The sequence below is a fragment of the Scyliorhinus torazame genome, chromosome 22 (genome assembly GCF_047496885.1).
Source record: "Scyliorhinus torazame isolate Kashiwa2021f chromosome 22, sScyTor2.1, whole genome shotgun sequence".
Lineage (NCBI taxonomy): Eukaryota > Metazoa > Chordata > Chondrichthyes > Carcharhiniformes > Scyliorhinidae > Scyliorhinus > Scyliorhinus torazame.
Genome location: NC_092728.1, coordinates 104,153,303 through 104,177,520, shown reverse-complemented (window position 1 = coordinate 104,177,520; position 24,218 = coordinate 104,153,303). Strand labels below are relative to the sequence as shown.

The following is a 24,218-nucleotide window of genomic DNA, read 5'->3' as shown; positions in this document are numbered from 1 at the left end:
TCCATAGCTTTTAACACTGTTAAATAGTGAGGGCCGTACTTTAAAAAAAAAACAAATGTCTGTGCTGTCTGTTAAGGAAAGTATGCCCTGCTATTTGTTCTCTGGGAGGTAATCTGTGCCATGCTATGTATTCTTCCCCTGCAGCTAACCTGACCAGGTCAGCGTTTATATCACCAAAATGTTTCGGAGAGTTGGATGAGACGAGCCATATCTCTGCTTCACTGCGCCTGGATCATGAAGGTCTTCAGACCGAGGAACAGGAGGCGGCGCCAGCATTCAAACATGCTCCCGTCTCGAGGCTGCCCTCGTTTCCACCAGCACTGATCACCGCGCAGTCAACGCCTTACGGCAAACCTCAGCCTGCTGGAGTTCCCGCTCCCACCACAGGTAAGAGGGTGAAGTAAAATCTCTGGCCAAGGTGTACTGTAGCAAGAAACAACTTGCAGCCTTCCACCGCTGCCGAATGTCCTTCAGAGCCAAGGACTGTAATGTAGCTCCTGTTGCGTGTACTGAAATGGGGCAGTGAGTTTGAACGCAGCAATTTTCCACAAACCGCAGTGGGATGAATGACCAGATTATTATTATTATCCAGTTTGCACAGTAGCTTTGGGGATGAATATTGCCCAGGGAGAACTCCCCTTCTCTTCAAGACCGTGCGATGAGGTCTTTCTCCTCCATTGTAAGATGGAATGTCTTGCACTGATTTTGTGAAGTTACACTTTTAGATGTGAAATATCATTTGTGCTAAAGTTGAAACTCTAGAGCAGTTTTTATACTGCTTGTAAAAATGGTGCTCTTAATGTTTATTGAATGTAGGGTAGATTGTGCTGGGTGTAGAGTGTGACGAGCCACTGATTTTGCAACCAACCCATTCACCAAGGAAGTGCATTCCTGGATTGTTGTGCCTGTGACGTGTTTAGTTAGAATTATTGAGCCGTGGCTTCCCTCACTATTACTTATTTATAATTGTTACCCTCCCATCTCCCACTCGTTGCAGTTTGCCCAAGTGTCAGGCTTGGCTTGATGGTAGCACTTTTCACATCTTTGGTTGTTTTAAAGCCGTTTACAGAATGTCGTTTTGAAGCTTTAATTACTGAAATATAGGAAACGCAGCGACCAATTTTCACACAGCAAGCTCCCACAAACAGCAGTGCAGTAATGACGAGGTCATTTTAGTGATGTTAACTGAGCCTCGGGGAGAACTTCCAACATTGTATCTGCGGGATCTATCACCCCGCGCCAGACTTGGTTTTAATGTCTTGCCGGAGTTTGGGCGGGGGGGGGGGATTTGCAGTCAAATAAAATGTTTCACAATTACACAACAGCGATGCTGCTGTATTATCATTTAGTCTGTGGCAAACGGCAATGTTGTGGGATGTTCGTATACATTTGGGAAAGATGTGCTGTTGTGTATTTGTTTTTCTTCAAGCTATAGCGGCAAGAAAGTTGAAGTTAAACAAATTTCTTCACGCACCAGTTCTGGAGACAAACTGGCTTTTGTGCCAATCAGCTGCACTTATTCAAATGGGTTCCAAATTCTGACGTGATTCAGAACAAAGTATTTTAAATAAACCCCAATAAAAATTTAAAAAATGGAAATCGCTTATTGTCACAAGTAGGCTTCAAATGAATTTACTGTGAAAATCCCCTAGTCGCCACATTCCGGAGCCTGTTTGGGGAGACTGGTACGGGAATTGAACCGTGCTGCTGGCCTGCCTCGGTCTGCTTTCAAAGCCAGCGATTTAGCCCTGTGCTAAACCAGCCCCTTGAGGGGGAATAAGAGGAAGGATTTACTGTGGGAGTTTGCAGGATCTGGGTTAATTGATTGGTTTTCCTGATGGATTGAGGTAATTACAGCTTTCATATTTTGGTAACTCTGTTTGTTCTGAAACTGGGTTCTCAATTTAATTGGCTGTAACTCTCCAGGAATTCTGCAATCCCCAGATTAACTGGCAATGAAACCAAGCACTTCCAAACAGGCTCAGGGATCCATCCAGCCCAAGTGAAGAGATGGGAATGGGGTAAGGATTGCACGAGGGGTGGCACAAATGTGGGTTATTTGACTGAAGGAAATAGGAGTAGGAATAGGGAGGCCCCTTAAAATCTGCCCCAACATGCAATAAGATCATGGCTGACCTTCAGTTGCACCTTCCCGCACTACCCCTTATTAATGAGATGTTAATTATGTACACATGAGTGAAGGGTATCAATTTATTACTTGCTTAGGACAGGCTACGACTATACTAGTCTGAAAATGGCAGCAGGGTAGCGCAGTGGTTAGCACCGTTGCTTCACAGCGCCAGGGTCCCGGGTTCAATTCCCAGTTTGGGTCACTGTCTGTGCGGAGTCTGAAAGTTCTCCCTGTGACTGTGTGGGTTTCCTCCGGGTGCTCCGGTTTCCTCCCACAAGTCCCGAAAGACGTGCTTGTTAGGTGAATTGGACACTCTGAATTCTCCCTCTGTGTACCCGAGTGTGGCGACTAGGGAATTTTCGCAGTAACTCCATTGCTGTGTTAATGTAATTGTGACAATAGTAAAGATCAGATTATGAGATGCCCAAACCTGTCTGCTTTTGGAAACCAAGCAGACTTGGCTGTGGTTAGTACTTGGATGGGACACCACCTGGGAATGTCAGTTGTCTTTAAACCTGACTGTCTGCCCCAATTCTATGGCTGTGTTCGAGGCCCGGTGTCCTTGCGACATCCGCTGACATGCTTCAAGCCTTCCGCAACCGGTGGGCACTGCTGCGGTTGCACCCAAAACCATACAGTGATTTGATAAGCTTCCAAGATTATTTGTCTAAGGGACTATCATTTTAATGAATTTGTTAATTTATTAATTAGCCAATTTGTTTCATTGATACGTTCAAAAGAGTATAGGGAGAGACTGCTGGGGCGGTGGTAGGTCGGAGGTGGACATATGTAATGCTGCATTCTGCAAATAAACCTATTATCTAAAAGTACGTGTGCCTGATTTCATACTTCATCGATTACCCTGGGATTAGAGTAACATCTGTATTCTAATGAAAGGTTTAACCCGAAGCATTAATTTAGTTTTTCTCCTCCAGAAGCGTGTCTGACCACTTTGTGTTTTCAGCATTTCCAGTTTCTCCCCGCCCCCAACATCACTTGATTTCCCCAGGTGCCAAATAACCTGTCAATTTGCACCTTGGACATACTCCCTGACTGCGTATCCATAGGTCTCTGGGGTAGAAGATGCCAAAGATTCCGAACTCTCCAAGTGAAGACATTTTTGCTCATCTCAGTCCTAAACCCCTTATCCTGAAACTGTCACCTGGACTCTCCACCCAGGGCAAATAGCTTCTCCGTATCTACAGCTCTTACTATCTGACAATATTGAAGGTGCCAACCCAGCTTTAATGTAGAACGCCCAATGGTGCTTTCCCCCCTTTCCTGAATCTTGGCGAGGTCTCCGACTTGACAAAACCATAATGATGAGGTGCAAATAGTTTAAATTATTGAGTCTGTACAGGGAACCTCAACTCTTGGAATTGAAGAACCAGCATATTGCCAAGGACCTGAAAAACAACCGTCAATTACTGTTTAAAAGTTGAATTGTTTAGGAACATCTTATCGAAAGGTTGTACGATGTAGGAATGGGAGGTAGGGTACTACAGCCAAGGAACCGTCAATCAATACCAGCTCATTATTTCTCTTCATCCCCATCATGCTCAACTGCATCTAATTGAAATGGAATACACAGCTTCCTGAAACGTAAACTGAGCCAGAGTGTCATCCTGCAACAGTCAAACTTTTATATTTTATCATGTTTTAAAATGGTGGCTCCAAGCCGTGAGTGATTGATTCAGGAAGAACAAACTAGCGACAGTAAACCCACATCTCGTTACCGCCAGTCTTTGCTACTCTCGTGCGTTCTTTCCAGCTTCCACCCTCCGTGATCTTCAGTTCACCCTGAAGTCTCCTGATTTGCTGAACCTCATTGACTCCTGGTTCCGATCTCTGTTCGAATCTGTCCCGTGTCCTCACCCCTCCCCCAGCCCTAAAACTATCAAGATCTTGGCATTCCTCCAATTCTGGCCTCTTGCACATCTCTTGATTTATTTCATGATGGCCTTTCTCTCTCTCTCTCTCTCTCTCCTTTTAGACACCAAAACCTACCTCTTGACCTAGCCTCTTTGCCACTTGTCCTGATATCTCCCTTTGTGGCTTGGTGGCAAATTCTGTTTGATGGCACCGTGGGACATTTGGCAATGGTAAAGGCGCTATATAAATGCAAGTTATTGTTGAGCTGGTGGGGAATTTCGTGGCTTTACACAGGTGGCTTCTCAAAAACTGTTTTTTTTTTTATTTCCATCACCCACCCGCCCATTTCCATCAGTTCCGAAATCAACGGGTAAGGTGGTGAAAGCTGCAGTACCAGCTGCCGAGAAGCCGGCCACCAGCCTTCCAGCTGCCCAAGCCGCTGCCCAAGCAGCGTTGCGGAGACAGATGACCAGTCAGGCACCAGGTAACTAGATCACTGACCGTAACTGGCTGAGAGAGAGAGGGCGGGCACAGCTGATTGGAGATCCATGATGTGGTCGTCATTCGGGATGAGGCATTCCACCAACGTCCTGTCTGTCACCCCTCGTGGGTATATAAAAGATCCCATGGTTACTATTCCGAAGAAGAGAAGCGGATTATCCATGGCCCTGACCGATATTCGAAACCTAAATCACTTTTTGAAACAAAAGCAAAATTAACTGTCGTTTCCGCGTTGCTGTTTGTGGGAGCTGGCGGTGCACAAATTGGCTGTTGTGTTTCCTACATTGCTACACTGTCAGACGTACCTGATTTGCTGTAAAGTGCTTCGGGGTGTCCTGAGGTCGCGAGCGTTACAAAATAATCCCCCCCCCCCAAATCAGCTGAACACCAGTCACTGGTGATGGAGGAGAGGGGATGTCCAGCTATGGCCCCATTACCCGTGGCAACCTGACCCTCTGGTTCTGACTCGTACTCCTTGTGTTTGTCCTGTCTGAAATGTTGTGGGGCCCTGAGATTTTGAGAGGAGGGTGCGTAATAGACTTGCCTCATCGTTGAATCTTGATGTTCTGTTTTTGGATTTATCCATTCCATTTGAAAATTAATGGAACTCGTGCTTTGTGTAACTCCTTGAGGCTTCGCCTTTTCCCAAGCCATGACAACAGCAACACCGCCAAACTACAGGAATGCATAAGTGGTCTTTGGTTATTAGGCATGATATTGGGTGGGGGGGGGGGGTTGATGACTAAAACATAATAATAATAATCAGTGACATTGTTTGATCACTGCACGGCCAGTTGCCTGACATACACCGTTCCCAAAAACCCCTCATAAAGATTGTACAAGATCCTGGCTTTACGCTAAATATGCAGTTAGCGTGGCATTTGCCAATGTAAGGTAGTTTGTTTGAAAGTTATTAGACAATTGAAATGTTCATAAAGACGAAACACAAGTTGTAAAATCTTCTCATTTGTAACCTCCTCATAGCACACGACAACTTATGTTCATTTAGCTTCCCTGAACTAGCAAGATATCTGGGTTTCCAAGAGTGTAATTAGACAAATTTTGACATTGGGTCATGCAAGAAGACTAGAGCAGATGACCAAAAACTTGGTCAAAAGAGATGGGTTTAAAGGAATGTTCTTACAACTCCAGGTTAAAGTCCAACAGGTTTGTTTTGAATCACTAACTTTCGGAGCGCTGCTCCTTCCTCAGGTGAGTCAGCACCTTCATTACCTGATGAAGGAGCTACACTCCGAAAGCTAGTGATTCCAAACCAACCTGTTGGACTTTGAACCTGGTGTTGTAAGACTTCTTACTGTGCCCACCCCAGTCCAACGCCGGCATCTCCACATAAAGGAATGTTGTAAAGGGGTCGAGAGGGGTTTCGGAGGGACTGCCAGCGCTTAGCGCCTGGGCAGTTGAGGGCATTGGCATTTGCGGTGGAGTGATTAAAATGAACGATGTGTAAGAGGCTCGAGTTGGAGGAGTGCAGGTATGTCAGCGAGTTGGTGGAGTTAAAAGAAACGGGAAGAAAGGTTGAGACCGCGGAGGGATTTGAAAACGTGGCTGAGAATTTAAAAACATTTCCCACACCAGGAACCAGTGTAGGTCAGCCACACTCTGGGGCAGCCGGTTCAGGTTGTACATGGAAGTTCAGATTGTGCATGAAGTGCAAATTGGGTTTTCTTTACACTTGGATGCAGGCAAGAACCTACAAAATAGACAACTGTTATGACTTAAGCATGGTACAAACATTTTCTAACATTGCAATCGTCTAAAACTGTTCCATTGGAGACCGGGAAGAAGGGGTATTTAGTTGAGAGGTGATTTATTTTGAACGTGGTTTTTATCTTTGTTGAATTTAGTTCCAAGTGTCGCAGAGCCTGAACAAAAGGAAGCTGTCCCGCCCACTGGTGTTCAATTCCTGAAAGATACAGGCTCGTCTCAGACTCTGCTCACCGTCATTGGGTGAGTAACAGTGTTTGCCATTTGGGGCGATGGAAGGAAATGCAATACAGATTATTTACTACAACGATATCCGGCATTAAATTGAGCATGTTGCACAAAATTGGCACATTTTCCTTGGAAGGAGATGGGCAAATGGGAAATCTTCTCTTATCCGGTCATCTGTTTTAAATGCTTCCTTTTGAAGGTACAGGAGGAGGCCATTCAGTCCTGCTGGCTCTTGCACTCCCCAGTTAGATTGGGGCAGAACTGTGCTTTCACTGCATCTCACTCACCTCGGGTTCATAACCCTCAGCACCCGTAACCTATCGACCTCAGTGGGTGTATAGTGGGTAACTCAGTTATAAATAATTATGCATGCAAATTGTCTTTTGTTCCTTATGAAGAGGAGGATGTTTGGGGGGGGAGAGAGAGTTCCAGATTTCCACTGTTCTTTGCGTGAAGAAGTGCTTCCTGCCCCCTCCTGAACGGCCTGGTTCCAGGTTCCCTTCTCCCTTGTTCCAGACTCGTCCACCTGAAGCAATAGTTTCTCTCCCATCTACCCTATCGACTCCTTATGATTTTAAATGTTCCGATTTTACCACCCCCTTCCATCAAGGGAGACTAAGTCGTAGTTTATGCAACATCCTCATAATTGAACTCGTCATATCATTCTGATAAATAATCTGCATTGCCTTCCTTCCAAGAACAGTAAACCCTTCCTAAGGTGTGGTTCCCAGAACTGAATGCACTTATTCCAGGTGTCTGAGCAGCGCTTTATGCAATAATAACATCCACCACTGTCTACTCCAATCCCTTGAGGTTAAGGCCAATATTCTATTTGTCTTGTTAATTATCTTGTTACAGAGATAGTTCTCTCGATTCTCCCGGTAACCCTGAATGCCTCCCATTTTCCAACTCTCTCCATCTTTTTTGAAGCAGCTCAGTTGACGTTTTTCTGTGGTCATCTCGCAGCATTTATTTTTTTGTGATATTGTTTTCCCGGGATTTGCTAAGCTCGAATCCTACAACTCAAATCCTTTGTTCTGGGTTTCTGTACGAGAAGGGCAGAAGGAAGGACTTGCATTTAGCTGAAATCGAGATATAGCTTCTGTTTATTTTTAACTCTCTGCCAAGGGAAACCTGTTCATCCTGTCTACTCTATCTCTACCGCCCCCCCCCCCCCCCCCCCCCTCCAACAGTTTTGTATACCTCAATCATGTTACCCCCTCAACTTTCTCTGTTCCAAGAAAGCAACCTCAAATTGAGCCCTAAATTCTATTTTTAATTTTCTCCCACCTTTCATCCTTAAACTGCCTGCGACAAGACTACAGGCCTGGCCACGAGAGACAAACAGAGTTAGAGTTTCCGATCTGTGATCTGTCCTCCGTACTGGTGAACAATTATCGACCTGAGGCATTAACTCTGTTTCCCTCTTCACAGACGCTGCCAGATCTGCTGGGTAGTTCGAGCATTTTGTTTTTATTTCCGGTTTCTGGCATTTGCAACTTCGACTTTGCGACATTATTCCACTTACTTGGCCAGATGCAGGCTTCAGCTCTCTCGTCCGGCTTCATGTTTGAAGATTGCAGAGCTTTTTCTCATTGTAGGTCTTTATTTAACTCATTGTAAGATTGCAGCTTAAAGTTTCCCTCATGGCAGTGGTCACAGTAAGCCACAGAGGATATGTAGCACTATTGCATTTCAAAACCCAAACATCCCCCTTTTCTTAAGGAACAGAAAACTATTTGCATACATAATCATGTGTAACTGTGAGTTACCCACTATACACCCCCTGCTCTTGTGCATTTACTACTACTTGTTGCGCTAGTCAGTCTCTGCACCTGCATTGAATACAGAGTTTAAACCACGCAGTCCTCTTCATGAAATGTGTGGGCATTGTCATTGGCTGTTCATCCGGGTGACATTTAACCTGGAGAGCTTCATTTCCATGGTACTGAGAATCCATAGAAGAATCCATAGAATTCCGCAGTTCAGAAAGAGGCCATTTGGGCCATCGAGTCTGCACCGACCCTCGGAAAGAGCACTTAGTAGTGTGGTAGCAGTGCTAACCACTGTACAGTCCCCTTGTTGCCGTGGTACCTGTTCTATTTCCATTGTTGGGGGACCCGCGGACCTCTCGGGTTGATAGTCCCAAGCTCAATACAACTCATGAGATCCTTCCTTGCTGACAGACTGACGGCCGTCAGGGCACAGCTTCACTAGTTATTTGTACATGCTTGCAGTTGCGCTTGCACATTTGGTCACTCATTCCTACCGCTTACGGGTGAGCTGACAATTTCTCTTTGCACGTCTCGAGTTTCCACGTGGATTGACTCCTGTTGAGAGTGTTGAAAGTTTTTACCCTGACTGGTACTCAAATGCTCAGCTCTGGCAATGGCCAGGCAGTGTGGTCCAAATGAAATTTCACTTTCTGCTGTTTAACCTGGATTTGTTCACTGCTTCCGGTTTCAGTACCTTTTTTGCACCTTTTTGCGTGTGATGTGACATTAGTCTTTGGACTCGTCTACTTTCCGTGCCTCCATCAGTGTGTTTCTCCACTCGAAGATTGCGTTGTATACACGTGAGAAAATGGTGCCCCTAATTTGCTCGATTTGTTGATTCCTTTGGTGATTTTTACTGCCGTCGCAGACTTTCTATTCCACTGGGGATAGTCTGGAGATGATGTGGACACTTCAAAGCATTTTTTCAAACCGCTATTCTCTGTTCCAAAGCGTCTGCAAAGAATGTTACGTCATATGCAGAGATGCTAACCTGGGCATGATATACAAGCTGGTAAAACAGATGTGCGGAACAGGCATACTGTTGAGAGCAGCGCTCCCCGGGAAGAAAGTTGAAGATGCTACAACAGAATGTGAAATCTTCCAGATTCAATGTGCTTCAGCAGCTCCACATGATCTGGAAATCACGAACCCAGCGGAAAGATTAAACCCGACTGACAAGCGGCTGGTTCAAAAACCACCAACAGGGCAGAACTCTCCCAAGTGCTGCAAGAGTATACCTGTGGTCACAAGAGCATATAGAACATAGAACATTACAGCGCGGTACAGGCCCTTCGGCCCTCGATGTTGCGCCGACCTGTGAAACCACTCTAAAGCCCATCTACACTATTCCCTTACCGTCCATATGTCTATCCAATGACCATTTGAATGCCCTTCGTGTTGGCGAGTCCACTACTGTTGCAGGCAGGGCATTCCACGCCCTTACTGCTCTCTGAGCAAAGACTTTAAAGGCATTACTGTTTAAAGTCAGGAATTTTCGCACAGAATTGGTTTTGCTCTGCAGTGGATCATGCTGCACTTTGTAAAGTCGCCTTTAGGTGGCACCATTGCTGCTCTGGTTCAGGCGAGAATGGCCTGGGGTGGATGGAGCTTTTTCAAAATGGCAGCAGGTGCTGGCATGGCAGCCTTTGGCGCAATATATTACATACAATAACCTCACGCAGTATTTGCGGCATAGAAATGGGTCCCTGTCGGTGTTTATGCTCCATACGCGCTTCCTCAAATCCCTCTTCATAATCGTCCTCTCAACAAATAATAATAATAATGGCTTATTGTCACAAGTAGGCTTCAAATGAAGTTACTGTGCAAAGCCCCCAGTTGCCACATTCCGCCGCCTGTTCGGGGAGGCTGGTACGGGAATTGAACCCGCGCTGCTGGCTGTGTTCTACATTCCACGCCAGCTGTTTAGCCCACTGCCAAACCAGCCCCTCCCATTCCAAATCCTCCTCTTCCTTTGTCCCCTGAGTGAGTTTTCCCTTAAATGCGCCCGTGCCGTTCACCTCCGTTCCATGGTATTCACCTTGATTCCACGTGTGCTGCCTCGATATTCTTTTGGTAACATGGGAACTGCCCCATTGAAAAGGAACCATTTACAGGGCTATGGGGAGAGAGCAGAGCTCAGCAGGATTAATTGGGGGGCTGCAGCCTTTGGGTCCTATCTACGTGCTCCAGGCGCCGTGGCACCCGAGAATGTATTTAATTTTAAAGTCTATTATTCTGTGGGAAGTTTGGAGGTAAAATGTCCGGGCTGAATCCCAGTGGCTTGGATTAGAAGGCAGATGTCCGTGCAGTTTAGTAGCCTGCTGGGAAAGCACAGTGCTATTGCTAATCTTCATGAGCCTCTAATGTATTCTTTAAGCTGTCAGCAGGGTTACATCCTGATCCAGGGCGATTTAAATCCCTGACAGATAAAAACGCTTTCACCTGGAATTAATGTGAAATATAATGTAAAAAAAAAAATGACTGGGAGCATTTAATCCCTTTTCAGGGCAATTGCCCAGCTTGTCCATGCTGCCCAGTTTCTATCACTAAGCTAGTCCCACTTGCCCGCATTTGGCCCCTATCCCTCTATACCCATCCTGCCCATGTAACTGTCAATTGTGTCAGTGTGGAACAAGGTAACTTTGACGCCATCAATCCTCAGTCATAGAAACAGGATGAGGCCATTCAGCCCATCAAACATGTTCCACCATTCAATAAGATCATGGCAGAAATGCCTATACCTTAACTCCATCCAGCTGCCTTGTTCAGCCCCTTTTATCCGTGGCTACTAAATTAGCAATCGATCTCTGATTTAAAGTGAATAATTGAGTCAGCATCTCCTGCTTATTGTGGGTTGAAATGTTTCCTAACGTCTCAGCTGAATGACTTGGCATTCAGTTAAAGTTGTGTCTCTGGGTCCGAGACTTCTCCCAGCAGCTGCAGCGTATTTGCTTGGAGAAGTATTTTCATGCCTATCGCTTTTTTAAAAACTCAGCGTATTCCATCACCTGTGCCTCTATCAATACTCAGCGAGAGAAACCTCAGACTGGGCAGATGTCAGGGCCATGAACTTTGTTGACCATGGAAATTGCAGCTTCAGACTTGCTGCCTTGGTTACAATCAGTACCTTCCTCTGCACCCTGCGTTCCCCCACTTTCCTCTGGTCCCCATCGGCTTCCCTGTCATTTTCACCTCCCCCTCTCCTTCGTCTCTCTGCCCTCTTTTCCCCCACCCACCCCGATAATGGCTGGCATGGTAGCACAATGGTTAGCACTGTTGCTTTACAGCTCCAGGGTTCCAGGTTCGATTCCCGGCTTGGGTCACTGCCTGAGCGGAGTCTGCACGTTCTCCCCGAGTCTGCGTGGGTTTCCTCCGGGGACTCCGGTTTCCGCCCATCCAAAAGACGGGCAGGTTAGGTGATTTGGACATTCTGAATTCTCCCTCTGTGTAACCAAACCGGCGCCGGAGTGTGGTGACAAGGGGATTTTCACAGTAATTTCATTGCAGTATTAATGTGACAATAATAAAGATTGTTATTATTATGTACGGGTGACAGATTTTCTTCCCTAATGGAGAACCAGATGGGTTTTTACAGCAATCGACAATGGTTATTATTACCATCTTCTCATGCCTGTCCATTGCCATCAGTTCCCCTCACTTATATTTTGCTGTTGACTGATGCCCCACAGGGGCGCTGTTTTCGGCATCTTGCTGACTTCCATTTTTTTTTTTTGTCAGTCAGTGTTATTATGGTGAGTGTTGCCAGGGGAGGTCAGTCAGTGTTATTATGGTGAGTGTCGCCGGGGGACGTCGGTCAGTGTTATTATGGTGAGTGTTGCCAGGGGAGGTCAGTCAGTGTTATTATGGTGAGTGTCGCCGGGGGAGGTCAGTCAGTGTTATTATGGTGAGTGTTGCCAGGGGAGGTCAGTCAGTGTTATTATGGTGAGTGTCGCCAGGGGAGGTCAGTCAGTTATTATGGTGAGTGTTGCCAGGGGAGGTCAGTCAGTGTTATTATGGTGAGTGTCGCCAGGGGAGGTCAGTCAGTGTTATTATGGTGAGTGTTGCCAGGGGAGGTCAGTCAGTGTTATTATGGTGAGTGTTGCCAGGGGAGGTCAGTCAGTGTTATTATGGTGAGTGTTGCCAGGGGAGGTCAGTCAGTGTTATTATGGTGAGTGTCGCCAGGGGAGGTCAGTCAGTGTTATTATGGTGAGTGTCGCCAGGGGAGGTCAGTCAGTGTTATTATGGTGAGTGTCGCCAGGGGAGGTCAGTCAGTGTTATTATGGTGAGTGTTGCCAGGGGAGGTCAGTCAGTGTTATTATGGTGAGTGTCGCCAGGGGAGGTCAGTCAGTGTTATTATGGTGAGTGTCGCCAGGGGAGGTCAGTCAGTGTTATTATGGTGAGTGTCGCCAGGGGAGGTCAGTCAGTGTTATTATGGTGAGTGTCGCCAGGGGAGGTCAGTCAGTGTTATTATGGTGAGTGTCGCCAGGGGAGGTCAGTCAGTGTTATTATGGTGAGTGTCGCCAGGGGGGGTCAGTCAGTGTTATTATGGTGAGTGTTGCCAGGGGAGGTCAGTCAGTGTTATTATGGTGAGTGTTGCCAGGGGAGGTCAGTCAGTGTTATTATGGTGAGTGTTGCCAGGGGAGGTCAGTCAGTGTTATTATGGTGAGTGTCGCCAGGGGAGGTCAGTCAGTGTTATTATAGTGAGTGTCGCCAGGGGAGGTCAGTCAGTGTTATTATGGTGAGTGTCGCATGGGGAGGTCAGTCAGTGTTATTATGGTGAGTGTTGCCAGGGGAGGTCAGTCAGTGTTATTATGGTGAGTGTTGCCAGGGGAGGTCAGTCAGTGTTATTATGGTGAGTGTCGCCAGGGGAGGTCAGTCAGTGTTATTATGGTGAGTGTCGCCAGGGGAGGTCAGTCAGTGTTATTAGGTGTGTGTTGCCAGGGGAGGTCAGTCAGTGTTATTATGGTGAGTGTTGCCAGGGGAGGTCAGTCAGTGTTATTATGGTGAGTGTTGCCAGGGGAGGTCAGTCAGTGTTATTATGGTGAGTGTTGCCAGGGGAGGTCAGTCAGTGTTATTATGGTGAGTGTCGCCAGGGGAGGTCAGTCAGTGTTATTATGGTGAGTGTCGCCAGGGGAGGTCAGTCAGTGTTATTATGGTGAGTGTTGCCAGGGGAGGTCAGTCAGTGTTATTATGGTGAGTGTCGCCAGGGGAGGTCAGTCAGTGTTATTATGGTGAGTGTCGCCAGGGGGGGTCAGTCAGTGTTATTATGGTGAGTGTTGCCAGGGGAGGTCAGTCAGTGTTATTATGGTGAGTGTTGCCAGGGGAGGTCAGTCAGTGTTATTATGGTGAGTGTTGCCAGGGGAGGTCAGTCAGTGTTATTATGGTGAGTGTCGCCAGGGGAGGTCAGTCAGTGTTATTATGGTGAGTGTCGCCAGGGGAGGTCAGTCAGTGTTATTATGGTGAGTGTCGCATGGGGAGGTCAGTCAGTGTTATTATGGTGAGTGTTGCCAGGGGAGGTCAGTCAGTGTTATTATGGTGAGTGTTGCCAGGGGAGGTCAGTCAGTGTTATTATGGTGAGTGTCGCCAGGGGAGGTCAGTCAGTGTTATTATGGTGAGTGTCGCCAGGGGAGGTCAGTCAGTGTTATTATGGTGAGTGTCGCCAGGGGAGGTCAGTCAGTGTTATTATGGTGAGTGTCGCCAGGGGAGGTCAGTCAGTGTTATTATGGTGAGTGTCGCCAGGGGAGGTCAGTCAGTGTTGTGATGATGAGTGATGCCAGGGGAGGTCAGTCAGTGTTATTATGGTGAGTGTCACCAGGGGAGGTCAGTCAGTGTTATTATGGTGAGTGTCGCCAGAGAAGGTCAGTCAGTGTTATTGTGGTGAGTGTCGCCAGGGGAGGTCAGTCAGTGTTATTATGGTGAGTGTCGCCAGGGGAGGTCAGTCAGTGTTATTAGGTGTGTGTTGCCAGGGGAGGTCAGTCAGTGTTATTATGGTGAGTGTTGCCAGGGGAGGTCAGTCAGTGTTATTATGGTGAGTGTTGCCAGGGGAGGTCAGTCAGGGTTATTATGGTGAGTGTTGCCAGGGGAGGTCAGTCAGTGTTATTATGGTGAGTGTCGCCAGGGGAGGTCAGTCAGTGTTATTATGGTGAGTGTCGCCAGGGGAGGTCAGTCAGTGTTATTATGGTGAGTGTTGCCAGGGGAGGTCAGTCAGTGTTATTATGGTGAGTGTCGCCAGGGGAGGTCAGTCAGTGTTATTATGGTGAGTGTCGCCAGGGGGGGTCAGTCAGTGTTATTATGGTGAGTGTTGCCAGGGGAGGTCAGTCAGTGTTATTATGGTGAGTGTTGCCAGGGGAGGTCAGTCAGTGTTATTATGGTGAGTGTTGCCAGGGGAGGTCAGTCAGTGTTATTATGGTGAGTGTCGCCAGGGGAGGTCAGTCAGTGTTATTATGGTGAGTGTCGCCAGGGGAGGTCAGTCAGTGTTATTATGGTGAGTGTCGCATGGGGAGGTCAGTCAGTGTTATTATGGTGAGTGTTGCCAGGGGAGGTCAGTCAGTGTTATTATGGTGAGTGTTGCCAGGGGAGGTCAGTCAGTGTTATTATGGTGAGTGTCGCCAGGGGAGGTCAGTCAGTGTTATTATGGTGAGTGTCGCCAGGGGAGGTCAGTCAGTGTTATTATGGTGAGTGTCGCCAGGGGAGGTCAGTCAGTGTTATTATGGTGAGTGTCGCCAGGGGAGGTCAGTCAGTGTTATTATGGTGAGTGTCGCCAGGGGAGGTCAGTCAGTGTTGTGATGATGAGTGATGCCAGGGGAGGTCAGTCAGTGTTATTATGGTGAGTGTCACCAGGGGAGGTCAGTCAGTGTTATTATGGTGAGTGTCGCCAGAGAAGGTCAGTCAGTGTTATTGTGGTGAGTGTCGCCAGGGGAGGTCAGTCAGTGTTATTATGGTGAGTGTCGCCAGGGGAGGTCAGTCAGTGTTATTATGGTGAGTGTTGCCAGGGGAGGTCAGTCAGTGTTATTATGGTGAGTGTTGCCAGGGGAGGTCAGTCAGTGTTGTGATGATGAGTGATGCCGGGGGCGGTCCGTCAGTGTTGTGATGATAAGCGTCGCCGCGGGGGGACGGCCACGGTTGCCCGGGTGATCGCTTTGAGCTCTCCGACTCTCCTCCCTCGGACAGGGACGCATGACGCGTCGCGAGCCGGCCTGCCCCGCCCCTTTCTCCTGACTTCCATTTTTAACCTTTTGGTACTTCTGTATTCAAACTCTTGCAGAAGGAGGCCGCTTCCTCTCCAGGAACCGTGTGTCCTGTTGTTGCAAAATTCCATTGTGCTTTCCTGTCAGCATTTCCCGTTGGTTTTACACTGGCTGCTGCCTCAGTTTAATGCTGCTGCTCAGTGGCTTTGGAAGGTCTGGCTAATGCCGTTCTATTTTAGTTTTAAACGTGCTTGGGGGCAATGCAACTCACTCGCAAATCAAATAACGTCAGTGACAGGAGCCTGCAAACTGCAGAGTGATGTTTGGCTCTGCCCTGCATGACTTGATTAATTGTGCTCCGAGCCCTGCCCCTCATGTCGGCAATGATATATGAAAAGGGCTTGTGATTGACATCATTAATCTGGCTTGCAATGGCTCTGCTAGATCAGCAACAATTTATACAGCACCATTTCCATAAATAGCACTTTTTGCATTGTAAAATGTCTCTATGAACTTCTGAGGGATGTCATCATTTGATGACCGGTACAAATAGGCAGGTTTTAAAGAAGCATCTCGGAAAGGGGGAAGAGAGAAGCAGAGATAGCGAGGAAAGGGCCGTGCCGAGTCATAGATGTTTACAGCATGGAAACAGGCCCTTCGGCCCAGCTTGACCATGCCGCCCAGTTTCTATCATTAAGCTAGTCCCGCTTGCCCGCATTTGGCCCATATCCCTCTCTACCCACCCTGCCCATGTAATTGTCTAACTGCTTTTTAAAGGAAAAAATTGTACTCGCCTCTACCACTGCCTCTGGCAGCTCGTTCCAGATGCTCACCACGCTATGTGTGAAGAAATTTCCCCTCTATCTCTCGCCTCTCACCTTAAATCTATGCCCTCTAGTTCGAGACTCCTCTACCTTTGGGAAAATATATTTTTTTAATATAAATTTAGAGTACCCAATTCATCTTTTCCAATTAAGGGGCAATTTAGCATAGCCAATCCACCTATTCTGCACATCTTTGGTTTGTGGGGGCGAAACCTACGCAGAGGCGGGGAGAATGTGCAAACTCCACGCAGACAGTGACCCAGAGCCGGGATTGAACCTGGGACCTCGGCACCGTGAAGCAGCAGTGTTAACCACCGCACCATCATGCTGGCCCCCTTTGGGAAAAGATGTTGACTATCTACATTATCTATGCCCCTCATTATTTTATAGACCTCTATAAGATCGCCCCTAAGCCTCCTACGCTCCAGAGAAACAAGTCCCAGCCTCTGCAGCCTCTCATTATAGCTCAGACCATCAAGTCCTGGTAGCATCCTCGTAAATCTCTTCTGCACTCTTTCTAGTTTAACAATATCCTCTGAACAGTGATACAATTCAGTCAATGAGTGTAAATACCATTTTTGCTCTGATATGTGACTGAGTGTGATAATATAGTTCCCAGTCAGGAAAGTGTAATACAATACATCGTTAACATTTTTCCTTTGATGTCGACTATCTCGCGATGGTTTGAGTAGACTCAATTTTTGACAGATTTGCCCAAGTGCTTGAAAATGGGATGAGAAGGGTTAGGTGGTTGTGTTTGACCGGTGCAGAAGCAATGGGCCGCAGGGCCTTTTCTGTGCTGTACGATTCGAGGACTCTAGGGGAACAGAAGGGTAAGTAAAGATAAACTATTTCTCCTCGTTGGGCAGTCTAGGATTGCAGGGCATTGCCTAAAAATTAGAGCCAGAACTTTTATAAGTGAAATTGGGAAACACCAAGGGTGTTATGCAAAGTCATTAAGGGATATTGTCCTCTAAGGTGCCGGGACATATTGAGAAAGTAGTTAGCTAGCTAAATGGGGTTTTCAACTTCATAAATAGAAGTATTTTGAACAAAACTAGTGAAGTTGTGCCTAATATCTATGAAGATTTGGCTTGGGCCACAACTAAGCTATTGGATCGTGTTCTGGTCCCCCCCAGGATGTGAGGATCCTTCAGAGAGTGCAGAGAAGGTTTACCAGAATGGTTCAGGGATCGTGGTTCAGGAATAGAGGAATTTTGCTACAAGGTGGGGTTGGAGAACCTGGATTGTTTTCCTGGGAGCGAAGGAGATTGGCGGGGGGGGGGGGGGGAGATCTAGAGGTGCACAAGATTATAACGCGTTTAGATAAGGTAGACCAAGTAAAGCTGTTCCCATTGGCTGGAGGTACAAGGACTGAGGGGCACAGATTGAATGTTTTGGCGAGAGATGTAGAGGGGATTGTGAGGAAGAGGTCTTTACTGCAGCGAGTAGTAATCTGAAATTAGCTGTCCCCGCTGGTGGTGGAAGCAGAGAGGAGGAATAATTCCCAAAATAAATTGGCGGGCACTTTGGGGAAGCAAACATTCAGAGCTGCGGCAATGAAGCCGGGAAATGGAGCTGACTGGATTGTTTGGCGCATTGCCTGTGTGATGGCTCGAATTGCCTCCTCCTGTGCCATAATGACAATACAACCCTCTGAGGCAAGTGGTTATCTGGAGTTAGATCCCAGATCAGCCATGATCTCACCGAAAAGCTCAAGGGTTTAAAATGGCCGCCTCCTGTTCCTCTGATGCTACCCTGAAACATTTTACAACTTCTGTACAAACTTACACTCTGGAACTCTCTCTTCTCCTGAGCAACTCTATTCCAATAAATGCTCCTGATGATCCCTTTTTAACTTGGTGTTTTTTGTAAATTTTTGAATCCATCTTGGAATTTGATGAGGAAGAACATTGGATGCAACGCAATTGTAATTTCATGTAATCTAAAAGTCTAGGAAACATATGTGCCAAGCCCACCTGTCTTCAAGACATAAATGAACAAAGGGAAATAATAAATACATTTTTGAAGGAAGTTGCCAAGGATGATGTGACTGTCACAGTAACAAACCAGGCAGCAACCTCAGTGTATGTCATAACAGTTATGCCTTGGAAACTATTGGAATTAAAGAGTAGTAACTGCAAATGTGACGAGGTTATACGAGTGGACTGGCAGAATACAAAGAGAGAGTGCCTTTTATCCAGGATCGAATCTTATTTTTCAGAAACTGGGATGTGGAATTGTTGCACGTTCCATAAAATGGAGGATTTGCAACATAGACTCAACAAATTGTGGACTTGTTTCATCCACTCGGAGTATGGGATCTTGGCGCCTGGCAATGCCAAGATTTTAAATTTTTCATCCTTGGTTTCAAAATCCCTCCGTGGCCTCCCCCTCACCATCTCCTCCAGTCCAGTAACCCTCCATGATCTCTAAATCCCTTCACTTCTGACCATTTGAACATCTTGATTAACATCATTACACTTTTGGTGGTCATATCTTCAGCTGGCAAGGCCTTGAGCTCTGGTGTTCTGAGGAGGGGGGGGGGGGGGGGGTGATTTGATTTGATTTATTGTCACATGTACCGAAGTACAGTGAAAAGTATTTTTCTGCGGCCGAGGGAACGTACACAGTCCGTACATAGTAGACGAAAAGAATAATCAACAGAGAACATTGACAAATGGTACATCGACAAATAGTGATTGGTTACAGTGCGGAACAAGGGGCCAAACAAAGCTAATAAAGAGCAAGAGCAGCATAGGGCGTCGTGAATAGTGTTCTTACAGGGAACAGATCAGTCAGAGGGGGAGTCGTTGAGGAATCTAGTAGCTGTGGGGAAGAAGCTGGTCCTATGTCTGGATGTGCGGATCTTCAGACTTCTGTACCGTCTGCCTGACGGAAGGGTCTGGAAGAAGGCAACGCCTGAGTGGGAGGCGTCTCTGATAATGCTGTCTGCCTTCCTGAGGCAGCGGGAGGTGTATACAGACTCAATGGTTACATAGTGGTAATGTCACTGAGCTGGTTAGTAATCCAGGGACCCAGGCTTCCTGCTCTGGGAACACCAGGTTCAAATCCCGCGGCAACTGGTGGAATTTAAATATATTCAGATTTATTGATTGAAAAGGTTTGTCTCAATAATGGTGATAGTGAACCGATCATCAATTGTCGGAAAAACCCATCTGGTTCATGAATATCCTTTGGGGTGGGGGAAAGAAGAGGGAATGTGCCATCCTCACCTGGTCTGGCCTACTCGTGACTCCAGACCTGAAGAGATGCGGTTTACTCTGAACAGCAAGCCACTCAATTCAAGGGCAATTCGAGATGGGCAACAAGTACTGGCCTTGCCAGTGATGTCCACGTCACATGAAAAAAAAAAAGAAATTCTCTACATGCTGCTTTCCTTCTTTCCTCCTTCAGTGTTGTGGTTGGCCCTCATGTACACCGAGCCTTCCAATTTTATTTATTTTTTTGAGAATGTTCCTCTTTGCCCTCGTAAAGGTGGCCGGAAAATATTTGAAATTTTCCGGGACACTGCGGGATTCAGTCATTGGTGTCCATATCGTTTTGAGTATTTTCAGGTGCGGTGCTTCAACTAATATGTACTCTGATTTCTCTCTCTCTCGCTCTCCCTCCAGCCCTTCTGTGCCAACGTCTGAGACAGAGATTGGCAGCCAGATCAAACCGGTAAGGTTTTTCCCGTGCCCGCGGATCTAGCACATGCAGACCTGGTTGTGGCAATTCAGCTGTGCGTGGGTTTGCATTCTGTGACCTGGTGGAGGTTGTGAAGCGTGGGGTAGGGGTTCAGTCACATGACACTGGGAGGGGGGGCTAACTATGTGAGGCAGCTGTGTGGGTACGACAGGAGCCACCGGTTTAGGGTGGAGGTCACTCGGGAAGGTTCAGAGGGGCTATTTCAGTTTGAAGGAAGGCTGAAAGGTGCCAAAAAAAATCTTTGAATTAATAAAATCCTGTTAAAGGGGGAAATGATGTAATGAGTGGAGAAATCGGAGTTGGTCTTATGCAAATCTCTTTATTTTTTTTTGTCTTATTGAGAATTGCTTGCTTGAAGGGAAATCCTATACAATGAAATGAAGTAAAAATCGCTTATTGTTATTGATCCGTATATATATTAAGGAAGAGAGGAACACTCCACGTGTTGGGAGGGAATACGACAATGTGAATTAGGAGAGGGTTTAAGGCCACTCTGCCCCTCGAGCCTGCTGCACCATTCAGGAAGATCATTTTGGCGCTGATTGTAACGGCAGCTTCACGTCCCCACCCACCCCCCGATAACTGTACACCCTCTTGCTCATCAAGAATCTATCCAGCTCTGCCGTATAAATAGTCAAAGACTCTGCTTCCACTGCCTTCTGAGGAAGAGAGTTCCAGAGACCCTCAGCCCTCTTGAGAGAAAATCATTCTCCTCATCTGTTTTAAATGGGCAACCTCTTATTTTTAAACTGGGATCCCTGGTTCTGGGTTCCCCGCCAAGAGGAAACTTTTGCATCGACCGTGTCAATCAGAATCTTGAACCAAAGAGAAAATGCTGGAACAACTCAGCAGGTCCGGCAGCATCTGTAGGGAGAGAAAAGAGCTAACGTTTCGAGTCCAGGTGACCCTGTGTCAAAGCTAAAGGACGGAGGAAGTGGGAAATATTGATGCTGTCGAGTGAGAGAATGAAAGAAATGAAATGAAAAAATGAAATGAAAAATCGCTTATCGTAACAAGTAGGCTTCAATGATGTTACTGCGAAAAGCCCCTAGTCGTCACATTCCGACGCCTGTTCGGGGAGGCTGATACGGGAATTGAACCGTGCTGCTGGCCTGCCTTGGTCTGCTTTCAAAGCCAGCGATTTAGCCCTGTGCTAAACCAGCCCCAGAAGAGTCATAGTCACAGAAACCAAGGGAACAGGCTACTGACAGCCACAGATACCATTACTGCCATTAGCACTCTTTCCCTTGGTTTCTGTGGCTGTTAGCACTCTGTTCCCCTGGTTTCTGTGGCTATGTCTCATCTTTCACTCTCTCACTCGACAGTATAAATATTTCCCACTTTCTATGTCCTTTAGCTTTGACAAAGGGTCATCTGGGCTCAAAACGTCAGCTCTTTTCTCTCCCTACAGATACTGCCAGATCTGCTTGAGATTTTCCAGCATTTGCTCTTTGGTTTCAGATTCCAGCATCCGCAGTAATTTGGTTTTATCCCCTCAGGACCTTGTATGTTTCAATCAAGTCCCCTTTTACTCTTCTAAACAAGCCTTGCCTCTCTTACCTTTCCTACATCCTGCCCGTTCCAGGTATCAATCCAGTAAACCTTCTCTGAACTGCTTCTAACACATTTACATCATTCCTTAAATAAGGAGATCAATTCTGTACACAGATGTGGTCCCACCAATACCCTGTATAACTAAAGCAGAACCTCTCTACTTTTTTGTATTGAATTCCACTCACAATAAACAATAGAGTTGCATTACCTTTCCAAATGACTTGTAAACCTCCATGCTAATCATTTGCAATAGGACACCCAGGTGCCTCTGCGCTGCAATAGGAAGTGATTTTGGATACTGGCAGTTGATTTGCTATTTTCAGTTAATTATGTTTTTTTTTTTTAAGGGTGACACGGCATAGTGGTTAGCACTGCTGCCTCACGGCGCCGAGAACCCTGGTTCGATACCGGCTCCGGGTCACTGTCCATGTGGAGTTTGCACATTCTCCCCGTGTCTACATGGGTTTCACCCCCACAACCCAAAAATGTGCAGGGTAGGTGGATTGGCTACGCTAAATTTCCTCTTAATTGGGGAGGAAAAAATGAATTGGGTATTATAAATTTATTTTAAATACATATAAGGACCAAATGAATCAATGCAGATTTTATCAGGCAAAATCCTTTTGCACATGACTTACAGGGCGAGGTGAGGCAATGCGTAAATGCACTCATTACCGTTTCACTGACTACATCAGTTGCTAAAGGCACTGTGCTGTTACTTTCTGAACTGAATATCTGCTTAATGGTACAGGTATCGTTGAATGGGCTGACTACGATGGGATCCCCTGCTTCAAGTCTGACAGAATCCTCGTCATCCGTATCAAGCTTTGTCACCCCTTCTCCCACAGGTAAGGGATTCCGGATTCACTCTGCAGCTTTGGTGTCATAGGTGAATTTCTCATTACCAGGGAAAGGTGCTGCTATACTGGTGTCCTTTGCTTAAGAATGAGACGGAATGAGAACTTAAGGAAGACTGTAATTTCCAAATGACAAAGTGATAGCTGAACTAAAACATAACAAAGCTACATAATCTGTGGACGTAAGGTTGCAGCTGGAATCTGGTAACGCCATCAAAATTAATTGTGTACCGTGGTATTCCATCTTGCAGAACGGTAACCATTTGAGGCAATTTGAGCTTGGAATTGTGAGCAAATGTACTGAAGTCTTAATGCAGGGGTGTCCAAACTCTTGCCTTGATCACAAGCGGAGCCCAGACGATCGAGATATTCTAGATGCTTTGAGCACAGAAGGCCCAATGAGCCTGGACTGGCTGTTTGGAAAACCTTTCCCATTTACTCCCATTCCCCTCCACTCTTCTCCCGACAGTCCTGAAAATGTTCCCTTTTCAAGTATTTATCCAACTCTCTGTTGAAAGTTATTTTCGAATCTGCTTGCACCGCCCTTTCAGGTCGTGTGTTCCGCATCACCATAAATTACCTTTGTCGAAATGCAATTCTCGTCGTCCTCTGATTCTTTTGTCAATTATCTTAAATCCGTGTTCTCTGGTTGCCAATGGAAACCGATTCTTGTTATTTACTTGACCAAAACCCTTCATAATTTTGAGCACCTATCAAATCTTTCCTTAACCGTTTCTGTTGCAGGGGCTGGTTTAGCACACTGGGCTAAATCGCTGGCTTTTAAAGCAGACCAAGGCAGGCCAGCAGCACAGTTCAATTCCCGTACCAGCCTCCCCAAACAGGCACCGGAATGTGGCGACTAGGGGCTTTTCACAGTAACTTCATTTGAAGCCTCCTTGTGACAATAAGTGATTTTCATTTCATTTTCATTTCATTTCAAGGAGAGTAATCCCGGTTTCTGGGATCTTACCTGGTTCCGGTAAATCCCACAATCTCTCCAGTGCCTCCCTTTACGTGGTTCCCAGAATTGGGCACAATACTCCAGCTGAGGTTTAGACAGGCTTGGCATAACTTCCTTGCTTGTGGACATTATGCTTCTTTTCATAAACCTCCCTTAAAGTTTACATTGCCTTCTCATTCTTCTTGCATCACGGCAGCATTGTGGTAATGGGCGCGATTGTGGGATCTAATGAGTCCTCATGAGGTGTCGCTATCTGGATCCCGCCCGTTGAGGACGGGACCCAGATTTGCACATTCAGGGGCATACTTAGTTTCACTTGAATGTGCCTGCGCCGGACCTACCCAGAGCCTGGGACCTCATGGGCCCGCCTCGGGAGACCCTGAGCGAGTGCTAGCTGTCCTCAAAACTCGGACCTATTTACACTTGTTTCTGATTTACAGTTTGACCCGGTTGAGTTTTGTGGTCCTGGAGGTTGGGTCAGAATTAATAGTATTTTTTAAAATTTAGAGAACCCAATTAAGGGGCAATTTCACATGGACAATCCACCTAGCCTGCACACCTTTGGGTTGTGAGGGTGAAACCCACGCAGACATGGGGAGAATGTGCAAGCACCACACAGACAGTGATCCAGGGCCGGGATTCGAACCCGGTAGGCGGGAGTGCTAACCACTGTGCCACATGCCGCTCTCGGGTCAGAATTAATCATGTCGAAGATTTCCTGGGCATCCATTAACATGATTGATTGTATTTTTCTTTAAATCTGCTGGACCGAGCTAACTGGATGAAAGTGGATGCCACCGTTCTGATTCATTCAGCCTGTGTGGAAATGTGCATATATATGGAGATTCACGGCAAAACTTTAAAAAAATATATATATTTTATTAAAATTTTT

General features: G+C 46.5%; 1 protein-coding gene across 1 annotated transcript in view; it reads left to right on the top strand.

Moving 5' to 3' along the window:
* The window catches only part of LOC140398867 (uncharacterized), a 144,412-nt gene that overhangs the window by 55,384 nt on the left and 64,810 nt on the right, over window positions 1-24,218 (top strand). The window contains exons 18-22 of the mRNA XM_072487809.1: window positions 145-387; window positions 4,359-4,487; window positions 6,370-6,472; window positions 19,879-19,927; window positions 22,260-22,356. Of these exons, the coding sequence (XP_072343910.1) occupies window positions 145-387; window positions 4,359-4,487; window positions 6,370-6,472; window positions 19,879-19,927; window positions 22,260-22,356 (621 nt within the window). The remainder of the gene's footprint in view (window positions 1-144; window positions 388-4,358; window positions 4,488-6,369; window positions 6,473-19,878; window positions 19,928-22,259; window positions 22,357-24,218) is intronic.